Source organism: Dryobates pubescens, chromosome 4, assembly GCF_014839835.1.
Source record: "Dryobates pubescens isolate bDryPub1 chromosome 4, bDryPub1.pri, whole genome shotgun sequence".
In the NCBI taxonomy this organism is placed as follows: Eukaryota; Metazoa; Chordata; class Aves; order Piciformes; family Picidae; genus Dryobates; species Dryobates pubescens.
In genome coordinates, this window is record NC_071615.1 from 47,493,609 (window position 1) to 47,519,306 (window position 25,698).

General features: G+C 42.2%; 1 protein-coding gene across 2 annotated transcripts; it reads left to right on the forward strand.

Annotated features, from left to right (window-relative positions):
• The first annotated feature begins 6,679 nt into the window (after positions 1-6,679).
• RAB5A (RAB5A, member RAS oncogene family) lies at positions 6,680-25,215 on the forward strand. Of its 2 annotated transcripts, none has more exons than XM_054161236.1 (6): positions 6,680-6,928; positions 14,393-14,643; positions 18,229-18,380; positions 19,817-19,939; positions 23,001-23,094; positions 24,853-25,215. In XM_054161236.1, exons 2-6 carry the CDS (start codon positions 14,481-14,483, stop codon positions 24,966-24,968), a joined length of 648 nt encoding a protein of 215 aa, XP_054017211.1. In that variant the 5' UTR covers positions 6,680-6,928; positions 14,393-14,480; the 3' UTR covers positions 24,969-25,215. The 2 variants fall into 2 exon arrangements, with proteins under 2 accessions (XP_054017211.1, XP_054017210.1); XM_054161235.1 differs by having other exon boundaries at positions 6,680-6,920.
• Positions 25,216-25,698: the final 483 nt, after the last annotated feature.

Sequence of the window (25,698 nt, forward strand, 5' to 3'; positions counted from 1 at the left end):
TGTACCACACCACCAAATTTAGAATATCCATGACCACTTAGGAACTAAATTCTTAACATGTTCATTTCGTTTCACATTTCAGCTGTACCTGCCATTAACAAAAGTTTAGAGTGCTCCTTACAAATACAGCAGTAATTGTTGGCAGTTTAATAACCAAGTAATTCTTAACATCTTGCCTTGTGAATTGTTCATCTCCCAGGTGCAATTTCTACCTAGTGAAGGCTAATTTGTGATTTGAACAAAACTGCAGGCATTAGGGATGAATTTGATCTGATTGAGAGGAGTAACTGGGTATGGAAAGAGCTGTTAGAAGGGGAGGGAAATATTTATACAGATAAACAACTAAAGTACAGTATTGCAAAAATGGTAATAGCAGGGTACAAGAGGATGAGACTTGAAGTTTACTCTTGCATTTGTTGACTTTCTAGCTGACTATCTACCTGTGCTCAAAGTATGACTTTGATACAATAGTATTACTAGTTTGTACTTCGTTATTTATCTTGTTTGGGGTTGGATTTGTTGGGTTTTTCTCCCAGTAGGTGGCCACACTTGCTAATTGGAAGGCTTCACTCAGCACCAATTAAGTATGTTGTACCAAACCTAGAAAGTCAGGGCCTGGGCAGAATACCTGTTTCAGAAATGAGTACGGCAGAAGTCTTCATCCTTCTTTGTTTTGGGTTTTTTTCAACAGAAACGTAGGCCCCTACAAACCAGTTTGAAACCTATGAAAAATACACATGCTTCTCTCTTAGTATTTCATAGCTTTTGGATGCAGATCCTAAACCCACTGACACCAAAAGCCTGCTCTTAAAAATGCTCTCATTTGCTAGCTTCTGTGCAGAAGAGGGAGATGCCTCACTGGCTGCTTTCCACAAGAAATGCATCCAGGTGCCAGAGAATCAAGAGGATATTTTTAGCTGCAGGAGCTGCTTCTATTACAAATCACTATTGCCCATTGGAATGTGCTGCCCAGGGAGGTGGTGGAGTCTCCATCACTGGAGGTGTTTAGGAGGAGACTTGATGGGGTGCTTGGTGCTATGGGTTAGTTGATTAGGTGGTGCTGGATGATGGATTGGACACGATGACCTTGAAGGTGTCTTCCAACCTGGTTTATTGTAATTCTATTCTATTCTATTCTATTCTATTTCTATTCTATTCTATTCTATTCTATTCTATTTCTATTTCTATTTCTATTTCTATTCTATAGAATAAATGGATACTGTAGAAAACTGGGTAGTGAAAAAGTAGAGAAGAGCAATTCTCTTTCATCTCCTATACAAGAGAAAACCAAACAAGGACAAAACCACACACACTCACATGAAACCCACACCAAAACCACCCCTACTATTATGCTGTCAAAACTGCATCCATATTTTCACCTTTATGGGGTTAAAAAAATGGCAATATCCTTAAAAATGTGAATCTTGATGCCATTGAAATGAAACTAAATTAGTAGTAATGAACTTGAAAAGCTTCTTCCTTCATATCCACTGCATTAGAAGTAGATAGAATGTAGCCCAGTAACAGCCAGGTTAGGTGGATGCACAATATGAGAAAGTGTAGTAAAAGCCAGAGTGTCTTACCTCTGGTTTCCAGGTGTTCTCCTAAGTCCACTGTGCAGACAGAAACCATGAGTTCCAAGTTCCATGTCAATGTGTCCAATGAAACAGCTGCCCCTTCTCCCTGTGATTCTGCTCATTTCAGGAATCGTATTCATTCTTTCTTACACTGAAAGTTAGTTGATGTGTAGGGTAGGAGGGATTTCACCTTTTAAAGATAAGCTGATGAATTAACACAAAAAAAAATTAACTGAACTCTATTTTATTAAAAAAAACCAAACCTTTATTGAACTTATTGACTTCTGATGTTAAGAAAAAAATAATCAGATCTGTAGAGAAATTTGTTGTGGAAAAGGCTGAACAAAATATTCCTCTCTACATCAGGACTTTTTCACCTACAGCACTTGGCATTTGAAAGCTACCACTGTGTGCTGCCAGCCAGTTCCCACAATGTAGTGCCTTCTTCTGTCTTGTTCAGGCTGGAACTGAGGAACAGAAACTGCCTAAACCCTTGCATTTCACTTTCCTTATGAAGCACAAAACCTCCATGTTCAGTGACACAGTTCTCTTTCAGACTGTGGTGCTGGCACAGATGGCAGTGAAAGCACTACATTTGAGAATGTCTGAAGGCCAGAGAATTTTAGATAGAAGTCCTACAAATTGTGTGAAACCCCAGAAGGACCTCAGCCACACTGTGCTGTTGTTATTGCCTGATACTTTCATGATTTTTATCAGCTCGTTTATGAATAGAAAAATCATTGCTTTCTCTGTGCCAAACACCTTGTATATGCTATATGACATAGAATCATAGAATTGTTAGGGTTGGAAGAGTCCTCAAGGATCAGCCAGTTCCAACCCCCCTGCCATGGGCAGGGACACCTCACACTACAGCAGGTTGCTCAGAGCCACATCCAGCACGGCCTTAAAAACCTCCAGGGATGAGGCTTCTAACACCTCCCTGAACAACCTGTGCCAGTGTCTCACCACCCTCATGGGGAAGTATTTCTTCCTAATCTGACATGACCAAACCAGTTAATGATGTACAGAGAAAACTTACCCAAGCAGAGACAGAAGACAGGAAAAAGAATATCATAGCAGATGGACACATGAAAAAAAAACAATTGGGAAGTTCAAACACAATAAAGAGATTCTGCATAACCTCTGAAGCCAACATCCATTCATTAATACACACCTAGAGTCATATTTCAACATAAGAAGACTGAGCAGAGTGTATTATTAAGCTCTGCAGAGAAATGCTGAAATAGAAATCCATCTGCTGAGATCATGACCTACTAACTTTGTTTTGGTTTGCTTTTTTACTATCATCCAACACAGTTTCACTTTTGGTATCGGACATATGACCTGAGATGACACAAAATACGAAAGTAAGAACACTGGAAGGGCTATCTGGGTGATTTCAGAGCTTTGCTCAAACAGAAGTCTGTCCAGAGTACAACAGAAGGAACTCATGTTCACCACTAACATTCAGAGACCCAAAATAGTGTAACTGGGAACTCAGTCATTTGATTACTGCCGTAGTTTCCTGCCTCTATTTCACACATTCACAGTCAGTCTTTGCTGTTTGCTAACCCCATACATCGGTGTCAGCCAGCTCTGAACAACTGGGGAGTCACAGAGAGCAGAAGAGACCTACCATGGCTGTGTGTTGCAGTCAGGAATTAGCTAGCCTGTAGGAACCTCATGCACATAACACAGCCTTTCCAGCAGCACACCAGCATCGGAGCTTTGATGTTGTAGGCTCTGAGTCTCAGAGTGCATTCATCACATAATCCAAAACACGGACTGCCTATGACACAGGAGATCTGTGTTCTTGCTGGCAGTTTCACCAAAGGGGCCTACTGCAACAGATCTTAGGTCTGTTCAAAGGACTTTGAAGAGAAAAAATAATCTCTCCTGAAAAGAACACATTCACAGGCTCACAGGATGTCAGAGGTTGGAAGAGACCTCTGGAGATCATCAAGTCCAAACCCCTGCCAAAGCAGGACGATAGAATCTAGCACAGGTCACACAGGAATACACCCAGATGGGGCTTGAAAGTCTCTGGAGGAGACTCCACAATCTCTCTGGGCAGCCTGTTCCAGTGCTCCATGACCCTCACAGTGAAGTTCCTCCTCATGCTGAGGTGGAACCTCCTGTGCTATAGTTTATATCCATTCAACCTTGAACTTCAGATATACTTGCTAATCCAAAAGATTATTCTGACTTTATAAAGTTTCAATTGATTTATATTAGTAGAATGAATGTCACAGTTCTTTTCTGAACATTGCTGCATTATGTTTTGTGCTTTCTCTCATTCTTGTGTAAACTGAGTGTGTGGTTTCCCATTACACCTCACCAAAGCTTACTGCCAAGTGGTTCTTGGCCCTGTCTTCTCTGAACTCATACTCCTTTACCCTCACCTGCACCACATGTAGTCAGCCTGCAGCCACAAGTGAGTCAGTCAGCTGAGCCACTACAGAACTATGTCTTTTGGTGAGTATATTTTGCATGAGATCAGTGGTTGATCCAACTCACTCTGCAGCTGCAGTGTAAGGCAGCTCACTCAGGAGGTGTAAGCTTGTAGGTGAAAACAGAAATGGACTAGGATCATACTTCCATCAGTAGCTCTTCATCTGAACAGAACAAATGTAACATGAAATGCCATGTATAACATAAGCCTTTAATCCTGAACTTCAGCTGAAGTTCAAGTCATTCTGAAGACTCACAGTGTAACATTTTCAATGTTTTTCATCCCCAACTGTTCATCTGTGCACTTGGTCTGGCAGGGATGGTATTAATTTACACTTACAGCTGGCTGTGTCATGCTGTGTTTTGTATTTGTTACTGGAACAGTAGGGACCCAAATACTTCAACTACTGCTGAACAGTGCTTACACAGGGTCAAGGCTTTCTCTTTTTCCCCCGCTTCAGCCCTGCCCAGCAGGTGGGCAAAAAACTTGGGAGGGGTACACAGCCAGGACAGCTGAACTGATCACAGGAGTATTCCATATCACACAGCATCATGCTCAGCAGCAAAAATTTGAGGTGTAAAAACAAGAAGCTGGCTTCCAAGGTGGCTGCTGCCTGGAAGCTGGTTGGATATTGGACTGTTTTGGAAGGTGGTGAGTGATTTCCTTCCTGTTGCCCTTCCCTCCTCCTCTTTTCTTCATCTATCAATTGCCTTTATCTTGAGTCACAACTTTTCTTGCTTTTGTTCTTCTTACTCTAGTCTCTGTTCTGCTGCAGGGAGGCTGAGTACACAAGCAAGCAAGCAGCTGCCAGGTAGATTTGATGGACATGTATGAACATGCACATAGTGCATGTTTTACACATAGAGTAAAACATCTGTTTGTCAGCATGATGATGTTTTGCTCAGCAAATCTTTCAATCCAGTTGAATACAGTGCAACCAGTCAGAGGGTTGTGGCAAACAAGCAGTGTGTTACAGCAGGATTACCCCACTTAAAGGGCAGCTCCTACAGATATTCTAAAAGGCAGTTTTTACAGTAAACTTCAGCAAATTCACAGCTCAAGAAACTTGCACACTTCCAAACATGTTTCTCTGGAGCTAGTCTGGTATTCTGCAGCACTGGCAGTGGGGTAGAAGTAGCAGTCTTTTTCACTTTCGGGGAAGTTTTTGCCTTACACCAAGAATTTATCTAAGCAATTCACTTCAACTTGTAAAGCAGAGCGGTAAATTATTACTCTGAGACCAGTCTGCTAACAGTGGAAAAGGACATGTAAAAGAACTGACAAAGATGACAAACAGCAGTTTAGTTTTATTCACACAGGATGGTAAAAGGTTGAAGGGACCTTTGGAAATCATCGAGGCCAACCCCCATGCCAGAGCAGGACCATAGAATCAAGCACAGTACACACAGGAACGCATCCAGATGGGTCTTGAAAGTCCTCAGAGGAGACTCCACAACCTCTCTGGGGAGCCTGCTCCAGTGCTCTGTGACCCCTCACAGTGAAGAAGTTCCTCCCCACCATTCCTTTCAGTAATTTTTAAAGTATTGACATGTCTGTACTGGGGAAGGAAAGAAAGGACCAAAACAAGGGAAACACAACAGCAGCCAGCTATGATTTGTTGATTTCTCTCACTCTACAAGGCCACTTCCTATAACATTTTGAAACTAGTGAGATATTTCTAAAGCAGCATAAAAAAGCAGAGATAATAAAAAAAAAATAAAATAAAGGCTGTGACATGATTAATTATTCTTTTCCTTCTATTCTCAGCATATTTCTAAACCAGCAACAACAGGAAAAGCAGGACAGCTAACACTTCAGTCATGTAATTAATGAACGGCACAGTGGAGTCGCAGCTGTTGTGTCACGCCGGCCACAGGCTTTCCCTAACAATTTTTGTTTTGGTTAAACACATGTGGCAGAGGTATTTTGAGAGGAGAGCAACATCAAATTTTGATTCAGTACTTCCAGCGACAGAGTTTCTAAGCAATCGTTGTACCAATGATTAAGTAGGAATAAACTTGTTAGACGTGAATATTAATTGAATAATTAAATTCCCATTTGTCTTTCAGAGTTGGAAACCAGTTCTTTTAAAGAATTAAAGCAAGCTTTCTCCGTCTGCGTGACACCCCGCTCCCATGCCGAGCTCCCCAGGCTGCACTGCACCCACCATCCCTAGAGCACAGGCACGGCAGACTCTCGCTCTCTCCCGGAGGCTCTTTTCCTCGGCGTTGAGCACAAGCAGAAGGCATGGGACACCCTGGGATCAGTCGGACCAAGCTTCCCACGCTGCTGACAGACGGACTCGTCACCTCTCAGGACTTACCCAGCTACAACTCAGGCAGCGAAGCTAGGCGGGGGACGGGCGAAACACCCCTCCCGAGGGCGGGCGGGGGGGCAGGCAGGGAGGTCCAGCCGGCCTCGTGCCGGCGTGGGCTGGCACGTGGAGACGGTGAGCGGGGAGAGGGGGTACGGAGGGGGCTCCGGCCCTCCGCGTTGCCACGGCGAGGGCCGAGCGGAGGAGAACAAACAAAAGGACGGCGAAAGGTGGGGAAGACCGGGAGTCACGTGACGGGAGGGCGCACCGGAAGCGCATGCCGCGTGCGGGCCGTGACGTGGCGGCGGCGGAAGTACGTGTGCGTGTGTTTTGGTCAGGGCCGCGGCGGCGGAAGTCAGCAGCGGGCTGGGTGAGGCACGGCTGCGCCCCCGCCCCTCGCCCCCACCCCTCTCCCGCGCCCCGCCGAGGAGCCGCCTCCCCTCTTCCCCCTCCTCCAACCCACCGTGCCCCGATTCACCCGCTAGCCCCGACGAACGGACAGACGTGGCTGCGCCGCCTCCGGGCTTCCCCGGCTCGGCTTCCCCTCCTCCACGGGCGGCCGCCGCGGCCTGGCCAGGTGAGGAGGTAGGCGGTGGCGAGGCGGAGGGCCGTGCTCGCGGGGGGCCCTGGTGGGGAGCGGGGAAAGGGGGTCGAGTGTCTGTTGTTCGGCGTCCTGCTGGCTGCCGTCTCTCGGGTACCGTCGGCAGGCCCTGCGGGAATGCTGGGCCTTGGTGTGGGCTGCCGAGGTGGGCAGCCCAGCGTACGAAGAGGAGAGGCTGGTCTCTCCCTTCCTGTCTCAAAATGGCGCCCCCGATTTTCCCACTTCCCCTTATTCCTGTGCCTGGGAGGGAGCCGCGGGGGAGGGGAGGTGGTGGCGGCGGGGGTAAGAGGGGCCGCGTCGAGGAGAGAGCGGGGATCCTCCCCTGAGAGCGGGCTCTGTTGCAGTTATCACTGGGTTCAGCTGCAAGGGCCAGAGTTGTTACCTTTGAGTTGGCCGTGCGATACGGAAGGAGAGGTTGGCTGATAGGGTCCTCGCTTTTCCTTTCACTTGCGTCTGGAAGAGGGACGGTGAATAAGGTGGGAAATAAAATAGCGCGTCGCTAGCCGAGGGATAACGACAGGCCTAGTATAGTGAGTATGCTGTACATAAAACTTAATTTGGAACTGCATATAAAGGTAGAGTAAGGTGGAGGGGCAAATCAATGTGCTCATGTTTTAGGAGAGCTGACTTGGGTAAGAACGATCAAAATGTTCCGAACAATAGGGCCCTGAAAGGCTATTCTTTCATCGAAAACGATGATTCTTATATTTTTTTCCACTACTTTATGCCTCTTTCAGAGCCTGGGGATAGAAAAGAGAGGCTGAACAACTAACTAAGCAGCTGAAAATAATCAGTTTCTTCCACTTAAGTGTTCAGACCAAGTAAAAAGCATGGCATCTCTGTTTTATCTCATTTGGTAGTTGCAGGCAATCTGGATTGCTTCTATGTATTGTTGTTCTGTAATGACAAATGTCAGGAAAAGATAGGTGTTGGCTGAAGTGAGATGACCAGACACAAGGATAGTGCAGTCATCATTACTTACGTTTCCTATATGATAAACTAGTTTATTTGAAAGCAATTAGTGCTGTGTATCATTCATATGAGCTTATGAGATGGCTGTTAGCTTTAATTGGAAGCCTATGATTTTTTTGCAGTGATTGTGTTGATTCACCAGTCTAACTTACTGTATTGTTATGTTTCAATATAAACTGGCTTTTGTGCCATGAGTATTTTGATATCTGTGCATATTGCTGCCTTGAACACTGCAGTAAGATGCTACACAAATCCTGTCAAATCTGGAAGGGAATAACAACACCTTGGTTAGTAGGAGTGCCTAATAAAAGGAGTGCCTTTTAAAATCTTCAAGACAGTTCAGTATAAACAAATGGACAGTGAATAATGGTGCAGCCTCAGCATTGTATGATCCATCTCCAAGTGTGAAAATGTTACAAATTACTACAGTAGTGAGTGTGTTTGTGGTAAGAAACACTATCATTTACTCTGAAATATAAAAGTGGCAGGGTGTTCCAGTTTGCAGTTTATCATGATTTGTTGTTGTTGTGGTCTTTCTATTTGATAAAGCACTTGATCACATTTGTGGTAGGAACAGTGTTAGCTGTCTTCATCTCTTCAGTAGGCTGGCTTCTGCCATTAGTGTTATTTTGGTACTTGTGTGTGAACTTCCATGTAGTTTAAGATAGGCACTGACCAGAATGCTCATACAACTGAATTACACCATTCAGTTGTGAGTTTGTAGGTATTGGTTAGTACTGTTGGTAGTGTACTTAAGACTCAAACATAATAAAACCTGTGGTGATCTATTCAAATACTTATGAGTGGGTTTTGTAAATAAAACTCATTTACAAAGATTATCTAGCAGCATAGATCAACTTCTAGAGTGATGAGAATACCCAGCATCTGGTAAACAACTACTTGGTAGGATTTGACTGGAGTACTTGCCCAATAATGTGCTCCAAAGTTTGTTATTCTGGAATGGAGCTGCTGTGCCTTTTGGAGATACTCACCAAAAAGAATGAAAGTTCATACTGAACAGAAGTTCCAATGTCTTTGTAGTGCCCAAGACTGAAAAATGGGCCTTATTTTTTAATAGGTGATGAAATTCTCACTGTAAATCATGTAAAAGTCGGCAAATCTGCCTCACTTCTATCCATATGAAGCCATCCATCTAAGAAAGTTACACAGTGTTTTCCTCAGTGCATTTTTATCCAATTCCCTTGCATAGCTTTCATGTATTAGTTTAGGATCTTGGTTCAAGTCAAGCAGTTGTCTATTTGCTTTTAGATAATGAGTATTAAGATTTTTCTTTCTTCACATGTTGCAGACATAGTGAATACAAAGTTTGCTTAGCATGCAAAAGGAAAGGGTGCAGATGTTAGTGGGCATTTTCACTTAAGAGAAGGGTTAACAATAGGTATGGCTGCTAAGTCCTTGAAGTAAATGTTCAGAACTGTCTCAAAAGTGATGTGTCAAAAATGGCTCAAATTTGCAGAGTGAGTGTAGGGTACTGAATACAGTATTCCTCTCTGTTGTGGTGCTTTTTTGTTCTCAAGGCTTGTATTTTATAGATAACTTAAGGAACTGGAAAATGAATGTGACCTGAAGCTTTGAGTGTGTGTGGAGTCTGTAGCATAGGAATCTACTTTTAAATCCTTGTGAGGCGCTATGTTCCGCACACAGGTGTGAAAAGAACAAGCTAAAAACGTTCTGCAATGGCAGTGTCAAACTGTAGTACCACTTCCTAGGCCAAGTGCCTGCTGCTGCACTTCGGTCACAGCCCCAGGAATGCTTTTGGCTTGGGGCAGAGTGACTGGAAACTGTAGGCTGGAAAAGGACCTTGGTTGACCCTGAACATGAGCCAGCAGTGTTCTCAGGTGGTCATGAAGGCCGACAGAATCCTGGCCTGTATTAGGAATAGCGTGCCAAGCAGGACCAGAGAAGTGATTGTGTTCCTGTACGTACGACAGGTGAAACCACACCTCGACTGCTGTGCTCAGTTTTGGGCCACTCACAGTAAGAAGGACATTGAGCTGCTGGGGCATGTCCTGACAAAGGCAATAAAGCTGGTGAAGGGTCTGGAGAAACAGTCTTGGGAGGAGTGACTGAGGGAACTGAGATTGCTTGGCCTAGAGAAAAGGAGGCTGAGGGGAGACCCTGTTGCTCTCTACAACTACTTGAAAGGAGGTTATTGTGAGATGGGTGTTGGTCTCCTCTCCCTGGTATCAAGTCATAGAACAGGAGGAAATGGCCTCAGAGTGTGCCAGGGGATGTTTATGTTGGATATTAAGAAAAATTTCTTTAGTGAAAGAGTTGTCAGGCATTGGAACAGGCTCCCCAGGGAGGTGGTGGAGTCCCTGTCCCTGGAGACGTTCAAAAACCACGTAGACAGGGCACTTCAGGGCATGCTTTAACAACCATGGTGATGTTAGGCTGATGGTTGGACTTAGTCTTAGAGGTCTTTTCCAAACAAAACAATTCTAGGATTCTTTTCAGAAAGAAGGAAATCTTTCCTCATTTTTTTTTAATGTCAGCATACTGACATGTTGCAAACTTACTGAATAGTTTAAATGTCACTTGAAACTTCAGTATTTTGTTTACATACACACTTATACTAGATATGAGTGACTTACTCAATGTATGAAATCATCTGTGTGTGCTCTCTCAGGTTGTTTTATCCTGAGCTGTTAAAAAGTAAATGGTATGATTGTAGCAGGCTCTTCTGCTAAGTTATTAGATCTTCTGATGGGACTGTTGAATGAATGATGTCTGCAGTAGATTTCTGGGACTTGACGGCCCTCCTCTTAGGTAGTGTGATCTCTGTCAGCTAGACAGCTACTTAGTTTCCTACATGGTATTTGAATGTCAAGAATGGTTTCTGGTGAGGGGAAGTACGTTACAAAGTTGTAAACTTTGAAGTTCTGTAGTAACTACAGCTTCCATAGCTTGGTCACCTGTAGAAATTGAGTTGGCCGTTTTTCTTGACAGCCTGTTTCAGCTTTGCTTTCTGAAGGAGTTTTGCAAGAGGTAGTAATTCATATCTTGTAAGTGATACTAATCTGAACAGCTGAAATCTGTGAATGGCCCATTGAAACAAGGAGATATGAGTTAAATCAGTCTTGTCTATTTTTCTGTCACACCTCCTTTTGCTCTCACCATAGGAAACAGCAAGCAAAAAAAGTAGTCACAACAACTCACCAGTGTAGTGGGTTGATTTTCCTTCACTGTGCTTCATCTAGAAGTCACTTGCTCAAAATTTCTAACTCACATAGTCGTTGGATGTAGTCCTTATGTCTTTCTTAATGCTCCAGAGTCTAGGAAAAACATGGAATGAGTTACTGTTAAAAGGATTTTAAATTATTCCATGGATACTCAAATGTGCTGGAGTGCTGCAGCAAGCAGATGTATTGCATTTTAGACCAGAAGTAACTGAATTGTCTGTGTTACTTTTTGAAGAGAAAGGCTAAACAAATGGCTGCCAGTATTCTGAGCTACCTGTACTTTGGGTGTGCCTTGCTTGCTCCTTGCTTTCTTGCAGTCCAGTTAGGGAGGGATTGACTGTTGCTGCTGCGTTTTCACCCAAGTTGCTCCATGACTTCTGAAGTGTACTTCAGCAGCACGTTATACAGGGGGAAGGAGACTTGCCTGAGAACCAGTGTGCACCAGCTGTACATCAACTGGCTTATGCTGCAAGAATGGGAGGTGTGGTGTCTTTAAAATAGCTGGATCTGTGCCTGTATTCAAAAATACTCAACCAAAATTAATGAGGAAGAGTGGTAGCATTTAATTGCAGTGGTGTTCAGAATGGTGGTAGGGTATGCAGAGGCTTTTGCTTCATAGAAACAGGAAAGTGTACCACAGGGAGAGAACGTGTTTGCAGGAACACATAACTAAAGTGTGGCAGTTTAGGCTTCTTGGACTGCCACATGAGTTACACTTCAGTGTCCTGAGTGTCCAACCCAGTAAGGTGGACACAGGAAGCAGCCTATTTCACACCCGTAAATCCTGCACCCTATAAATCCATCTGCAGTCATTCTCTTCCCCTTTCTTCCCTTGCTGCTCCCGTGGGAGATGCTCCCTATCGGGTAATGGTGGGGGAGTATCTCAAGGTCTCTTAGGCCTGGCTAGGCCTAATGCCAGGAGGAGAAGGGGGGGCGGAGCAGGCAGTCTCAGACCTGGCCAGCCTGAGACCAGCCTAGCTACAGGGGGGTGTGGGGTGTGTGTTTGGGTATACCTTCAGGTGGGAAGAAGGGAAGTGTTTTGACTTCTGGGTGTGCTGGAAGGGACTCTGTATGCTTTGGGGTATCTTTACCACTATGCTTTGTAGCTTCTGTAACACTGCTTTTCCATTTAAACTTTTCATCACTTTTGCAATCCATTTGAGTCTTTCCTTTGCCCCTCTCGGGGGCAACAGAGGGTCTGTCTGGCCTCAAACCAGGACACTGAAGTTTGATACAAATGTTGATTTAAGGATATTATGACAAACGGGACACAAGCTCAGGGTAGACAAGGATAACTGCAGGATTGGAATATTCTACCTGGAACAAACTGAACATACAAGAATTATAGGAAACAGCAGCATGGAGTGGAGGCTGGAGCTCCGCTAGAGTGTTAGCACCTTCCAGAAAAGATTCTTCAGGACTTGTGCTGAGTTTACAGAAGGGGTGTTAAGGAGGAGACTTAATGCCAAAGTGCCTGATGCATGTGCTAAATGGTTAAATGGGAAGATGGCTGAAGACTATTACTTGCTTTACAAACAAGAAGTAGTTTGAAAGTGGTGGCTTTCCTTACCTTTGAGCAACATATGCATTAAAGCCAATTTCTGGATTAGGACAATGTGCTATGAAGTGACATTCTGGGAAAACTGTATGCCCACCAAGTATGCATAATTCAAGTAAATAATCAGCTGGAGTAGGACAAAGTTGCCAGCTGGTTTATGATTTTCTTTCTTTGGTTGAGTTTTTCTAGCACGAATACAAAAGCAGATGGCTCTCTGAGAGGTGAATAACCATCACTCAGTTGTATTTCCTGTGGGCTCCCTTGGAATTTTGTTTTGGGAACTGGGAGGAAAGAGAATCCAGAAAATGAATATGCCAGCCTTTCATACAGGAATGTCTATCTGTAAAGATTTAATCTCTCCTGTTGATCATGTAAAAGCAGAAATCTTAGGCTCAAAAGGGATACCAGAAGAATCTAGAGTCTGTCCTCTCCATATAAAGAAACACTATGATTTTGTTTTCCTAAGAGTTTTAAAGAAGAGCAGGTAGAATAAGGAATATATACTCTTCATATTTGTTTTCAACAAAGATCTCTGTTGTGACTAGTGATCTGCTAGGTTGTGTTAATATTGGAAATAGCAATTTATCATCATATCATAGTTCTGTGGTGGTTTGCACAAAGCAATCTTGCCAGTCAAGACAATCCATTTTCTACCTATGGAAGGCTTTGTGGTTTTGCTTCTCAAGCTACAGGTGTTATCTAGAGAAGATGTTAATGATTTACAAATGTACACACTTGTACAGATGTACTCATCTGTACTTTTAAGGAAGTTGCATTTGATATACATGATCCAAGTGAAGTGATGAAGTATACTTGCAAAGAGTTTGATGTGATTGAGTTTTCTCAACTGTAACATTGATCAGTGGGGCTGACCTTGGAACACTGCTTAGCAATAGCAGAAGGATGGGAAAACAGTATTATTTCTTGTCATTTCATGTTCTACCAAGAATGTGAAAATCTGAATCTGTTGTGTTACACTTGAGTCTTGATAGGTTAACAAATAAGGGATGGAAGTCCAGAGAAGGGCCATGAGGATGATCAGAGGGCTGGAGCTTCTCTGCTGTGGAGACAGACTGAGAGAGTTGGGGCTGTTCATTCTGGAGAAGAGAAGGCTCCAAGGGGACCTTATTGTGGCCTTCCAGTATCTGAAGGGGGATACAAGAAAGCTGGGGAGGGACTTTTTAGGGTGTCAGGGAGTGATTGGACTAGGGAGAATGGAGCAAAACTAGAAATGGGGAGATTCAGATTAGATGTTAGGAAGAAGTTCTTCCCCATGAGGGTGGTGAGACACTGGCACAGGTTGCTCAGGGAGGTGGTAGAAGCCTTCTTCCCTGGAGGTATTTAAGGCCAATCTGGATGTGTTTCTGAGCAACCTGCTGTAGTGTGAGGTGTCCCTGGCCATGGCAGGGAGATTGGAACTGGATGATCCTTGAGGTCCCTTCCAACCCTAACAATTCTATGATTCTAAGTGTTGCAAGAAGAAACATAATTGGATTTTAATGTCCTAATTTGGATCTTTAACTATTGAGGAATGTAACTGGTTCACTTGTCATAGATTTTTTTTTTCTATATTTGACATCTTGACAGTGACAGTAACAATACTCTGGGGTATTGAGTATTGGATAAGTTACCTGTAATGCATATTGCTTTGGTGAATTGGATTTTTCTTTCTGGCTTTGTAAATCTAATACCACCCACTGTCTTTTCACAAACAGGTTGTTACTGGCAGAAGTATTGCAGAGATCTGAATCCTGGAACTTGCTTTTGAGAGCTTGAAACAAAGGACTTCTTTCTAATTTGGACATGGCTAATCGAGGAGCAACAAGACCCAATGGGCCAAATGCTGGAAATAAAATTTGCCAGTTCAAATTAGTACTTTTAGGAGAGTCTGCAGTTGGCAAATCAAGTTTGGTGCTTCGGTTTGTAAAAGGACAGTTCCACGAGTTTCAGGAAAGTACAATTGGAGGTGAGAAAAATATCCTCTTAATCTGTTGAGTTTATATTGTCCTTGCCCTTGACAACCTTGAATGTAGTGGCACTTCTGAAATGTGTGACTGACAGCAAGGATCAAATCTGAGCCCTGTGTCTCTTCATTGAGAACTATACTTTGTAAGCTAAGAGTTGTGGTTGGCAGAGAGCTGTAGGAAACACCCGTGTCAAGTGGAGAAAGGAAACGTGTGCTTGAACTGCAGAGTTCTGAAAACTGGGCTTGATGATGCGTTTTGTTTGTGGGTGGTGTGTGGCTGTTCTAATTGTGCTCTGTGCTTCATGCATGGAATATGAGTTAATGAATTAATTATAAAATAATTAATGTTGAATACGAGTTAAGAACTTGGTTGGTATGAAAACAGTGCTGCATCTTCCAAAAAGCCTTTGTGTTGTCATTTATGCATCCTGGCTTTGCTTTTGCTTTGGGAGGACTTTCTACATTTCTGGATATGCTTTTGTTTGTTAGCAATCACGGAATTCAGCTTGCTGGTTTTGCATTTTATGACTTCAAACAAAACCAGTACTTGAATTTGAGAAAACTCTTTCTAGCTGTGAACAGATTTTTATCCCACTCCCCACCTGCCTGGCAGGTTTCTTCTGTTGTGTATTGTATGTTGAGGTTGGTTGTGCTTTGAGCTGTTCTCCTCCTTCAGTAAGTTTAAACTTACCCTAGAACTACCTAATGGCATGCATACTTGAAAAAAAAGTATGGATTTTTATGGATGGATAAATATTCTCTAACAGTCTCTGTTCTGGCTTGCATGGATCAGTCTAACAGTAATATCCATGAAATTCCCTTTCAGTGGTCTGTGTGTGTCCTTACACATGAATAGTTGTTGAAATCAAACAAAAATGAAACAAACCTCACAAAACTAAATACAAGCTGAATTCCAGTGCATCGGTTTTGTACCCTGTTTCTAGCTGCTACATGTGTTGATTTTGTATATCTGTCAACAGAAATAGAGAACTGCTTTTCTTCTCCTTGAAGACTTAGTCTTACTAATGCTTGCTTTTGGCTTTGTGTATTTTATAATGGCTTTAGAGTAAGTGTTAGTATGAAAGGTTTCTGTATTATCTCACATAGCTATGTGGTAACATGGGAGAGCATTCTGATTTGTAGGGAATTACCTTCCCAATTTCAATGTGATTTTTAGCTTTGAAAACACTTAATTTTAAGTGAAATGAATTGTTTCATTTCAGCAATCTCTGATCCATTTAACTTCCTTCTTTGTGTTGTTTTTTTCCCCTTGTTTTAGTGCCTGGGTAGAACCAGGGATAACACAAGCTCCATTACACCATTTAAAACCTATCCAAAGTTTAACCAAGTCATAAATTCAAGTTCAGCTATCTAGAGTTTAGTGTAATCTCTCTATTAACTTGTGGCTCTTCTGTATTAAAATTGAACCAAGGAAATGCCATATGATGCAGCTGAGAGATACTGAGTGTGGTAATGTTGGAATTCAGGAAGAGTTCTCTACAGAAAAAGCTGTCTAGCTTGTGGTTACCTAAGGCATCATTTTCTTATGAAAAAGAGAGACTTATGTGCATTGTGAAGCTGAGTTAAGACATCTAAAAGGACTCAGTTAAAGGCAGATGTGTCACACGGTGGTGTTTGATAACTAGGCACGGCCACCTCAGACTAGCTTGTTAGTTGCTTAAGACAAAAGTATGGCTGTTAAGGATAAGATTTCAGATAATTAACACAGCTTGTCTGCAGAAATTAACTGGCATTTTGTGGTGGTTGAATGTCCTTTTTGATAAAGAGAGGAGGATGTCACAGAATAAAACATGTGTTTTGTTTCTCTTTCTGAAGACATCCTTTCATTTGTAGAGTGTAGATACATTCTTCCTTTGAAGAGAATAATGCCAGTAAGAACTTCAAATTCCACTTGTTTTACTGTCTTATGTCTATCTTTCATAAATACAATATTGAGCTGGTTCTCAGAAGGAAGCCCTTAGTCTGATAGGGAATGTATGGTGGGCTTTTTTATTTTGATTCTGGGCTGGTTAGGGGGCCATCAGGAGGAGCTTCTTCTGCCAGTGCTTGGATGTTTAGCATTTAGAGAGGTTTATGGTCATTGAATATTGAAACAACAAAGCCTTTACCTTCTCCAGCCTGCCTGCTCATCTGTGATGGATGCTAATATCCTGAAGCAGGAACACCTGAGCAGTTAACTAGTTGGCATCTTGATGGTAGTTAGTGTCCTTTATAAAGCACAATTGACTTGCTGTTGGCTTACTGTAATAAGTGAAGTTGAAAGTTGCAGCAGTTTTGGAATGGTTCATAGGCTATAATTTCTTGCAGTATGTGGGACATGGTAACATCTAAAGTAAGCAAGGGTTATGGCTCAGTACCTCTTCAGACATTTGATTAAACAGACCACAATCTGTGAATATGCTTAGTGGTGAGACTCCCTAGTTCAGCCAACTAGGGAGGCTTCCCTTAGCATTTCATCTAGTACAAGGCCTCAAAATATTTTGTTTGTGCAAGGAGAAAGGTAGTTCCAGTCCATAGTATTTCACTAAAATGTCTGTCATGACTGGAGAAACCCCACCAAGCATTTATGCTGGATTGCTCAAACTGTCATCTAAATGCTTGGAATTGTTCATTTTCTGCTATCTATGTGCTGGGTAAACAATGTGACCATAAAGCAGGTAAACAAGATAACTTGTCAGACCACTGTAACAGTTCTGGGGTTATTTTTCAACTTCAAAAGCTGAAGTAGAGCAGATGGCTGAATTAAAACTCTCAAAGGGTTAAGAGAATCCAGTAGAAGGAAATCTTGCTTGTGTGTTTTTCTTTTCCCCTCAAGAAACTTTTGATATTACAGCTTAGTTTTGTAACATGGCTACTTAGCTCCCTATTTCCCATGGGTACCTTAATATGAATGAACAAGCTTCACTAGGAGTCATTATTTGAAGTCTTGTGATAAGTTGCTTACGGTTTTATGCAATTAAAAGACTATTATTTGTGGTAAGGGATGCAAGTTTTCTTGAGGCTGTTCAAATTATGTGGCAATTAGTTCTTGAGGTCACTTGCAAAATGAAAAATACTGCTGCTTTAAGAGCAAGATACTTCTGAGATGTGATTCTTCCTTCTATACCAGTTAGCTAAGGTGGAGCTTTCAGAAGCTGAAAATCATGGCTTTGGGATACTTACTCAAGTAATGTAGCTACTGTAAATATCAGAACTGTTGAATTATAGCATGATGGGATGCTGTAATTGGTACTCTATAGCCTGTCAAAGCAGGAAGAAATGGATCTAGGAGATTTCAGAGAAGGCCTGTGGTTGCTCAGATTCACCCTTAGGAAGGCTAGAAAGAAGAATTGTTTACAATTATTGCCCTCTGTCTTTAAAGCGAGGGAAGGCTGGTGGTTTAAATAACTGTTGTGTGTTGATCAGCTGCTGTCTTTCAACTCATGCTTACTACAAAGCTGCTATATATTAATAACAGGCTTGAATTGTTTAAGGAAATAATCTTCATCTCCATGAAGGTAACTTTTGTGAGAGTGCATGGACATAAGCAGATCTCTGGTTTCAGCACCTGTATCTCTTTTGTAGCTGCTTTTCTAACCCAGACTGTGTGTCTCGACGATACAACGGTAAAGTTTGAGATCTGGGACACAGCTGGGCAGGAACGGTACCACAGTTTAGCACCCATGTACTACAGAGGAGCACAAGCAGCCATAGTGGTATACGACATCACAAACGAGGTAAGTGCTCAGGCACAAGGGAGATGTGCCCCTTAGCAGCCCTGCCTTCCCCTGTCCTTTTCCTCACTGACTCCTGTGAAACCATTCATCCAAGAGAATCTTTTAGAGGTCATTGTGGTGGTAGTTTTAGGCTATGCCTTTAAAATCTGGTTACAGATTTCGAGCAGAAAAGTAGAAAAATGTAAATAAATCACTACTGGGTGTGAAAAAGGAAAACAAAGATAATTCCATTGGAGAGAGACCTATCGTGAGGCTGCTTGTACCAAAATATTCTGGGGACTTGGCTTCTCTGCTCGCTTCGTTGCTCTGGAGGGGATACTGACCCTGCTTCTGCTTGACCTTGACTGCATTGTTTTGGTGAAGTCTAACAACTACTTTTTCTCTGCTCCTTTCTCCCTTTTGGACAGGGGTTAGGGGGGCAGAGAGACAGCTCTCCTGGCCTCTGACCAGGGGGGTTCTCGTGTTGTTTGTTAATTGTGAATAGTGCAAATCCTGTATATATTGCACATTTTCATTGCATTCCATTGTAGATTGTAGTTTTGCTTGTAAATACAGCTTTAACTTGCTTTCAACTGAGTTAGCCTGGCAAAGTTAATGTTGGGGGAAAATTTCAACCCACCACAGTCACCTAGTCCAATCCCCCCTGCCGTGGGGCAGGGCCATCTTTCACTGGGTTGCTTGTTTCATGTTGGGCTATGCAATGTTAAATTATATCTGTACGTGTTTCTTGACAGAAGTGCATTGCTAGGGGGTTGTTTACTAAAAGAGAGAGAGGAAGCAAATTCTGATGCACAAGTGTTTCAAACTCACCTTTAAATCATTTCACCAGAATTGAGCTGTTGCTGTCAGCACATTGCTGGAGGTGGTCTATTTCTGGTGGTGAGAGACATTAATGTTTTGGTACATGTGAGGCCTGGAAAGATAGCACAAGCCACTGAGACCAAAGCCTAGGATTACTTAATTTCTTACTTGCATTTAGAACAGATGAGCTTCACTTGGTTTTGGTAAAGTGAAACTTCAGTATCCAAACCCTCAAAGAAAACCCCAGAAACCCTATACCATAATGAAAAGTGCTTAGTAGTTAGGAAGTGGTTTGAGGTCCTTTTAATAAACTCAGTTCTTCTAGAGGAGAAATTAGAATTCCTCTTTTAATCCTTCCCTCTTTCTTAACTGCATCTCTTTCTTGACTGTCTACATAAAGATCTTCCTATCTTTACTTGCTCTTGCAGCATTACCCAAACTAAGCACATTTGAGCACTTAAATAGGAATGTTTCATTTTAAAAGCTCAGTTGGCAAGTTGGAGTGTGCCTTTGGACAAAGGCAGCAGCCTTGTGTTGGCCTTTTGCCTGATGGCTAGGTAACAGAGAGCTTGGGATAATAGGTGAGTACAAAAGGATGATAAAACTCAGTTGCATCATTTTGCAATCATTAACAGGAGTCCTTTGCGAGAGCGAAAAACTGGGTCAAAGAACTTCAGCGACAAGCAAGCCCTAACATTGTAATAGCTTTAGCAGGAAACAAAGCTGATCTAGCTAACAAAAGAGCTGTGGATTTCCAGGTATGTGCATAATTTCTGTTGACAGAAATAGCTTCTTCTCTTTTCAGTTTGTTTGTTTGGTGGGAGGTTTTTTTGTTCCTTTTGGGTTATTTTGTTTGGTGGTTGGCTTTTTGGTTTGGTGGGTTGCGGAAATTTTTTTGGGGAGGTGTGTGTGTTTGTTTTGTCTTGTTTGGGTTTTGGTTTTTTGGTTGTTGTTGGGTTTCTTTGATTGTTTTCAGCAGAAAGCAAATAAACCAAGGAGCTTGTATGCATAGCCTGGTTAGTTGTTACAGAGGTCATGCGTGAAATACGAACATCAACTGAGGCTAATTAAATTATACATGCTGCTGCAAAATCTATTTCTGTACAAGTGATATGTAGCTATAGACTTCTGTATAATTAAGTTTGACTTTGAGTAATAACTAATTTATTTGCCTATCTTTAAGGCTAATTGAATTTCTGTTCTTTGATGTGACCTCTTCCTGTCTAAATTACCAGCAACTAGAGTGTAGCAGTAACTCCCAGTGCCAACCATTCTCTTTGACTTGTCAGCAGGAGAATTTTGATCATTGCATGATACAAAGCTGATTGATGGGCTTGCCTTCCTTAGGCTATACTGTTGAATCTGTGGCTTTGATTGAGCTTTTCACAGCACTGTTTTTTTGTTTGTGTTGTGGATATTCATCTGTGCTCTCACCGTTACAGTTTATAGTCTAGAAAGTGTAACCAGGTTATCAGAAAGTAGCTTCCAAGGCAAATAGAGCAGATAGTTCTGATCTGTTCATGATTTGATTGAATTAAGATTGTACTTATTAGTCACAAATGCTCTTTACAGTTGATGTCACTGTGTGAGATACTGCTTTTGTAACTATAAGAGCTGGACCATGAAGGCTAGCAGTGCTGTTCTGCCAGAATTGTGTGTCAGTTGTAACAAAGGTGTGGGATCTTTGTGCTGTGTGAAAATTGCACAGAATCACAGAATGTCAGGGACTGGAAAGGACCTCAGGGATCATCCAGTCCAACCCCCCTACCAGGCCAGGATCACCTAGAGCAGATCTCTCAGGAACACATCCAGGCAGGTCTTGAGTATCTCCAGAGAGGGAGACTCCACAACCCACCCTGGGCAGCCTCTTCCAATGTTCTGTCACCCTCACAAGGAAATAATTATTGTTCATGTTCCCATGGAACTTCCTATGCCTCAGCTTCCACCACTGCCCCTTGTGCTGTCATTGGGCAGCACCCAGCAGAGCCTGGCTCCAGCCTCTTGGCACTCACCCATTACATATTTATACACATGAATGAGGTCACCCCTCAGGCTCCTCCTCTCCAAGCTACAGAGCCCTTGGCTTCCTCAGGCTCTCCACATAAAGATGTTCCGCTCCCCTAATCATCTTTGTGGCTGTGCCCTGGACTCTCTCTAGTAGCTCCCTGTCCCTCTTGGACTTTTTGCTGAAATGTGTGGTGTTTCACTGCAAATTGCTGCAGGTGTGCAGTCAAAAGCTGAATGAAATTGAATTGTGTAGTAGAACTACCTTTATTTCTTACTACAATTACAGTCTTCCTATTTTTTTTTTTCAATGTTCAGAGGATTGTTAAAGGATTTTTGAGCTCCTTGCAGGCTTGACAATCAATTACAAAGCACCTCTTAAATTTCTGCACACACTTCTTAATGTGTTCTTTGGTACAGTTGCATAGAACTTGGCAAATGTCACTTAATACAGAATGCTGCAGATTTTTTTTCATCATGGGTATTAGTGGTTTGACTTTTTTGCAGATTTCCAACTGAATGCAGAGGCAGTGGATATTAACTCCAGCACAGGAGGTTCCACCTCAATGTGAGGAGAAACTTCTTCACTGTGAGGGTTGCAGGGCACCGGAACAGGCTCCCCAGACAGGTTGTGGAGTCTCCTTCTCTGGAGACTTTCAAGGCCCGTCTGGATGTGTTCCTGTGTGACCTGTGCGAGATTCTATGATCCTGCTCTGGCAGGGGGCTTGGGCTTGATGATCCCTGAAGGTCTCTTCCAAGATCCTAACATCCTGTGATCCTGTTAGGTAATTGTAAGAAGCTGGGGATTCTCAGCTGAGATGGCTGACAGGAAATGTGGCAAAAAAACAGGAAGCTTCCTATAAACTGTATTTCAACTCCAAATTCAGACTGCAAAGGGAGGCGAAGTGGCAAGATATTTAGTATTGTGCTTGTTTTAAAGTGGTGAATTTCTGTCAGCATAACAAAACTGGTTTGATTCATCTGCCTCAGTGGTTGAAAGATTCAAGACAGTTCACAAACAAGGTTACCTTTCCAGTGTAATAAGAGACTTTCTGCCATTTGATGATTGTGTCTGAGGCTTATTTGTTCATGATGTCACAGCTAGTGTCTTTGGAATAAATAGTGATTTTTGCCTGAGATTGTTCTTTGGCATCTGGATGCTTTCAAGATGAGTAAGGATTTTTAACATAGAATCATAGAATTGTTAGGGTTGGAAGGGACCTCAAGGATCAGCCAGTTCCAACCCCCCTGCCATGGGCAGGGACACCTCACACTGCATCAGGTTACTCAGAGACACATCCAGCCTGGCCTTAAATACCTCCAGGGATGAGGCTTCCACCACCTCCCTGGGCAACCTATTCCAGTGTCTCACCACCCTCATGGGGAAGAACTTCTTCCTAATATCCAATCTGAATCTACCCACTTCTAGTTTTGCTCCATTCCCCCCAGTCCTGTCACTGCCTGACATCCTAGCATGTCCCTCCCAAGCTTTGTTAGCTCCTTTCTGATACTGGAAGGCCACAATAAGGTCTCCTTGGAGCCTCCTCTTCTCCAGACTGAACAGCCCCAACTCCCTCAGTCTGTCCTCATAGGAGAGGTGCTCCAGCCCTCTGATGTTCTAAATGTTCAACTGCTTTATTGAATTGTAACTTCTTCATAGCTGATGAGTAACACAGCACACGAATGTTTCAGCAAACTTGCCATCAGAATGGTATAGAAGTTGTTCCTTAGTAGCAGTGAAAGTGCAATTTGTGATGATTGTACAAGTTTTGTATTTTAATTAATGAAGTAATGCATGCTGGTTTTAACTTTCAGGAAGCACAGGCTTATGCAGATGACAACAGCTTACTGTTCATGGAGACATCTGCCAAAACATCTATGAACGTTAATGAAATCTTCATGGCAATTGGTGAGTTTATGAACAAACTCAGAACTGAAGGGAACTGTTCTCATGAGGTTCATACCCTCACAATTTTCCTACCCCCAGATCTTTGGTTTTCATGTAAATGACTTCTGGCACTACAGTTTTCTTAGCCCTTTCCATGTTCTGCAGTCAGATAAACTTATTTGAAGCACGGTTGTGCAGATCTCCTGTCAAGAGCACTTGAAAGAACTGCAAAGAACTGTGCTGAGTTACTTTGGAATTCTGTCAGCAACTTCTGTGTACCTGTTTTGATTCCATGATTAAGAACTTGTGCTGCTTCAAGTCCAAGCATATTCCATGGTTGCATGCAAAAAGACACCTTTAGGTGTCCTTTGGTTACCTATACCTGTAGGTATACCTTTACCCAGCTTTTCTTAAGTGTAAGATGTACTTGGCATTTGTTAATCAAATTCAGTGCAAGAATGCAAGTGGAAGAATATAAATACATGCCCTGTGATGCTATGTTGTTTACAGGAGATTCCACACTGCCTTGGGTAGATGTAGAACCTGGAATAATGCTACTATCTGAAATGCAAAAGTTGTGCTTGAATTCCATGTCCAAGTATAAGTAAAGAACACTTCATGTGAAAAGCAAATTTAGTGATATATTTTTATCCCTCTCATAGTCTTGGGGATTTCTGTAAAGATGCTGATAGGTAATGGTAAGTTGGGAATTCCATTGGCACACAACATTGTATTTTGTCATTAATAACATTTTGATAGTGGAAGAAGGGAAAAAAATTACTTTTAGGCTTGTCAGCAACCTATTTGGTAATAACCTTAACCACAGAGGTGGCTCTGCTACTAGGAATTAGTGATGTCTAGTGTCAAATCACCTTATTTAAACCTATTTATTTTAGACTGCAGTGACTTCTCTATCCCATTTCTTTTTGTGAGAAACAGCATTGCTTGCAAAAGTCAATGTTGCTAAAGAGGTCATACACCCTTTGCAAGTTACTGAAGTAGAAGGTCAGTTTGTGGTGTGGTTCCAGCTTCCAGCAGATGCAACTCCAATTAAGTTACCACTACAGCAACACTTCATACCAAGTACTTGCTTCAGATTAACTATAAATATTTGGCAGGGGGGAAAAAAACCCCCACATAATTGTACAAGTAGAAAGTAATTTATCTCCTAAATGTTGGAGGTAGGCCTGCATTTAATGATACAGAAATGGTCAATTGCTCTATTCTGGTACAGTTTTTAAATTCAGTTGTTTCAAAGGTGCATTTTGTGTCTTGTTGAAATAATACTTCCCAAAATGTGCTAGTTTGGTGGCAGGTTCAATTGCATTGTCAGTATTTCTTAGCTCTGCACACTGTAATGAAGTAGGCAAATGTAAATTTGAGCAAGTAGAACCTGGGTGTTCTGTCTGCAAGACTGATTGTCCCTGTGAATGGACTTTTGACATTGGTGGAGGACATTCAGCTTTGTCAGTACATAACATTGTCAGGGCATAACATTGTCCTGGTCATAACAAGCATGCCTGTGAAAATGCATTGCTGTTGCAAGTTGCCAACACATTTCACTCTTCACTCTTCAAAATCATGTATTGGATAGGGAATCATTGAGAGGTGGTGTCTTGACCTCTCTTATTGGCAGCACGCTGAATCAAGTCCGATTTTACAGTGATTATATTAATATATTGCTTATAGAATAATACCATGTTGACTGTTTGTGTATTCAGGTGATGTAATCTTGGCAAAAGCTCAGATTTAACTCTTAATTTCTTGTTGACCTTATAGCCAAAAAATTGCCCAAGAATGAACCACAGACTGCAGGAGCCAACTCTGCCAGAGGAAGAGGAGTAGACCTTACCGAACCCACACAACCACCCAAGAGTCAATGTTGTAGTAACTAAAACATCAGTTGCTTTAAACTGTTCTGAATATTCTTCTGCTTCCTAACTGTTAATAACCATGGAATTGGAGTGCTTAACCTGGCCCAGTACTGCTTCCAAACAGCAAAGAGACTTATGATAATAGTCAAGTTCATGATACAGAGTTTTCTTTTGACCTAAAATTTTAACATGCATGTATCCACCACTGGCTGTAATGTTTCAGCAGTAGAGGAGAGATGGAATCAGAATAAACTTCCTTCAGCTGAAAGGTTTTTAAACTGATTTGCCATTAGAGGTGTAGAATGACTACTTTCTGTGGACCTAATTGGCCAGTTCCTGTAGCCTCAATACTGATTCCTGTTAAAATAAATAGAATTTGGACATCTCATCATTCTCAGTTATACTTTAAAACCCTTCTTAGAAACAGGGTCTAAAAAAACAAATTGCTTAAACTTAATCACAGTATTGATGCAACCAGTAGTTTTCTGCAGGTGTCTACTGTTTAGTTAATACATTCCATAGTTGAATAATTTAATTACAAGTAATAACTTGCAGTAACAACTTGTAAGAACCCTGTGCTTGCCGGAAAGTGGAGTTGTAGCTCATACACTGTATGTAAAATTACCTAAAGGACTTAGTGAGAAATCAAGTTTAACTTCATTGCTAATCTGCTCAGAGGGTACAGACAATTTAGGCTTTTCTGGTTGTTTTTTTTTTCCTCTCCAGACTGTAAGAGTTCTTCAAGTAAAAC

Excerpts from the sequence above, each read along its gene's own strand:
- RAB5A (XM_054161236.1), top strand. The coding sequence starts at position 14,481 with ATGGCTAATCGAGGAGCAACAAGACCCAATGGGCCAAATGCTGGAAAT. Across the intron at positions 14,644-18,228 it reads TCAGGAAAGTACAATTGGAG|CTGCTTTTCTAACCCAGACT; the intron begins GTGAGAAAAATA and ends TCTCTTTTGTAG. Across the intron at positions 23,095-24,852 it reads TGAAATCTTCATGGCAATTG|CCAAAAAATTGCCCAAGAAT; the intron begins GTGAGTTTATGA and ends TTGACCTTATAG.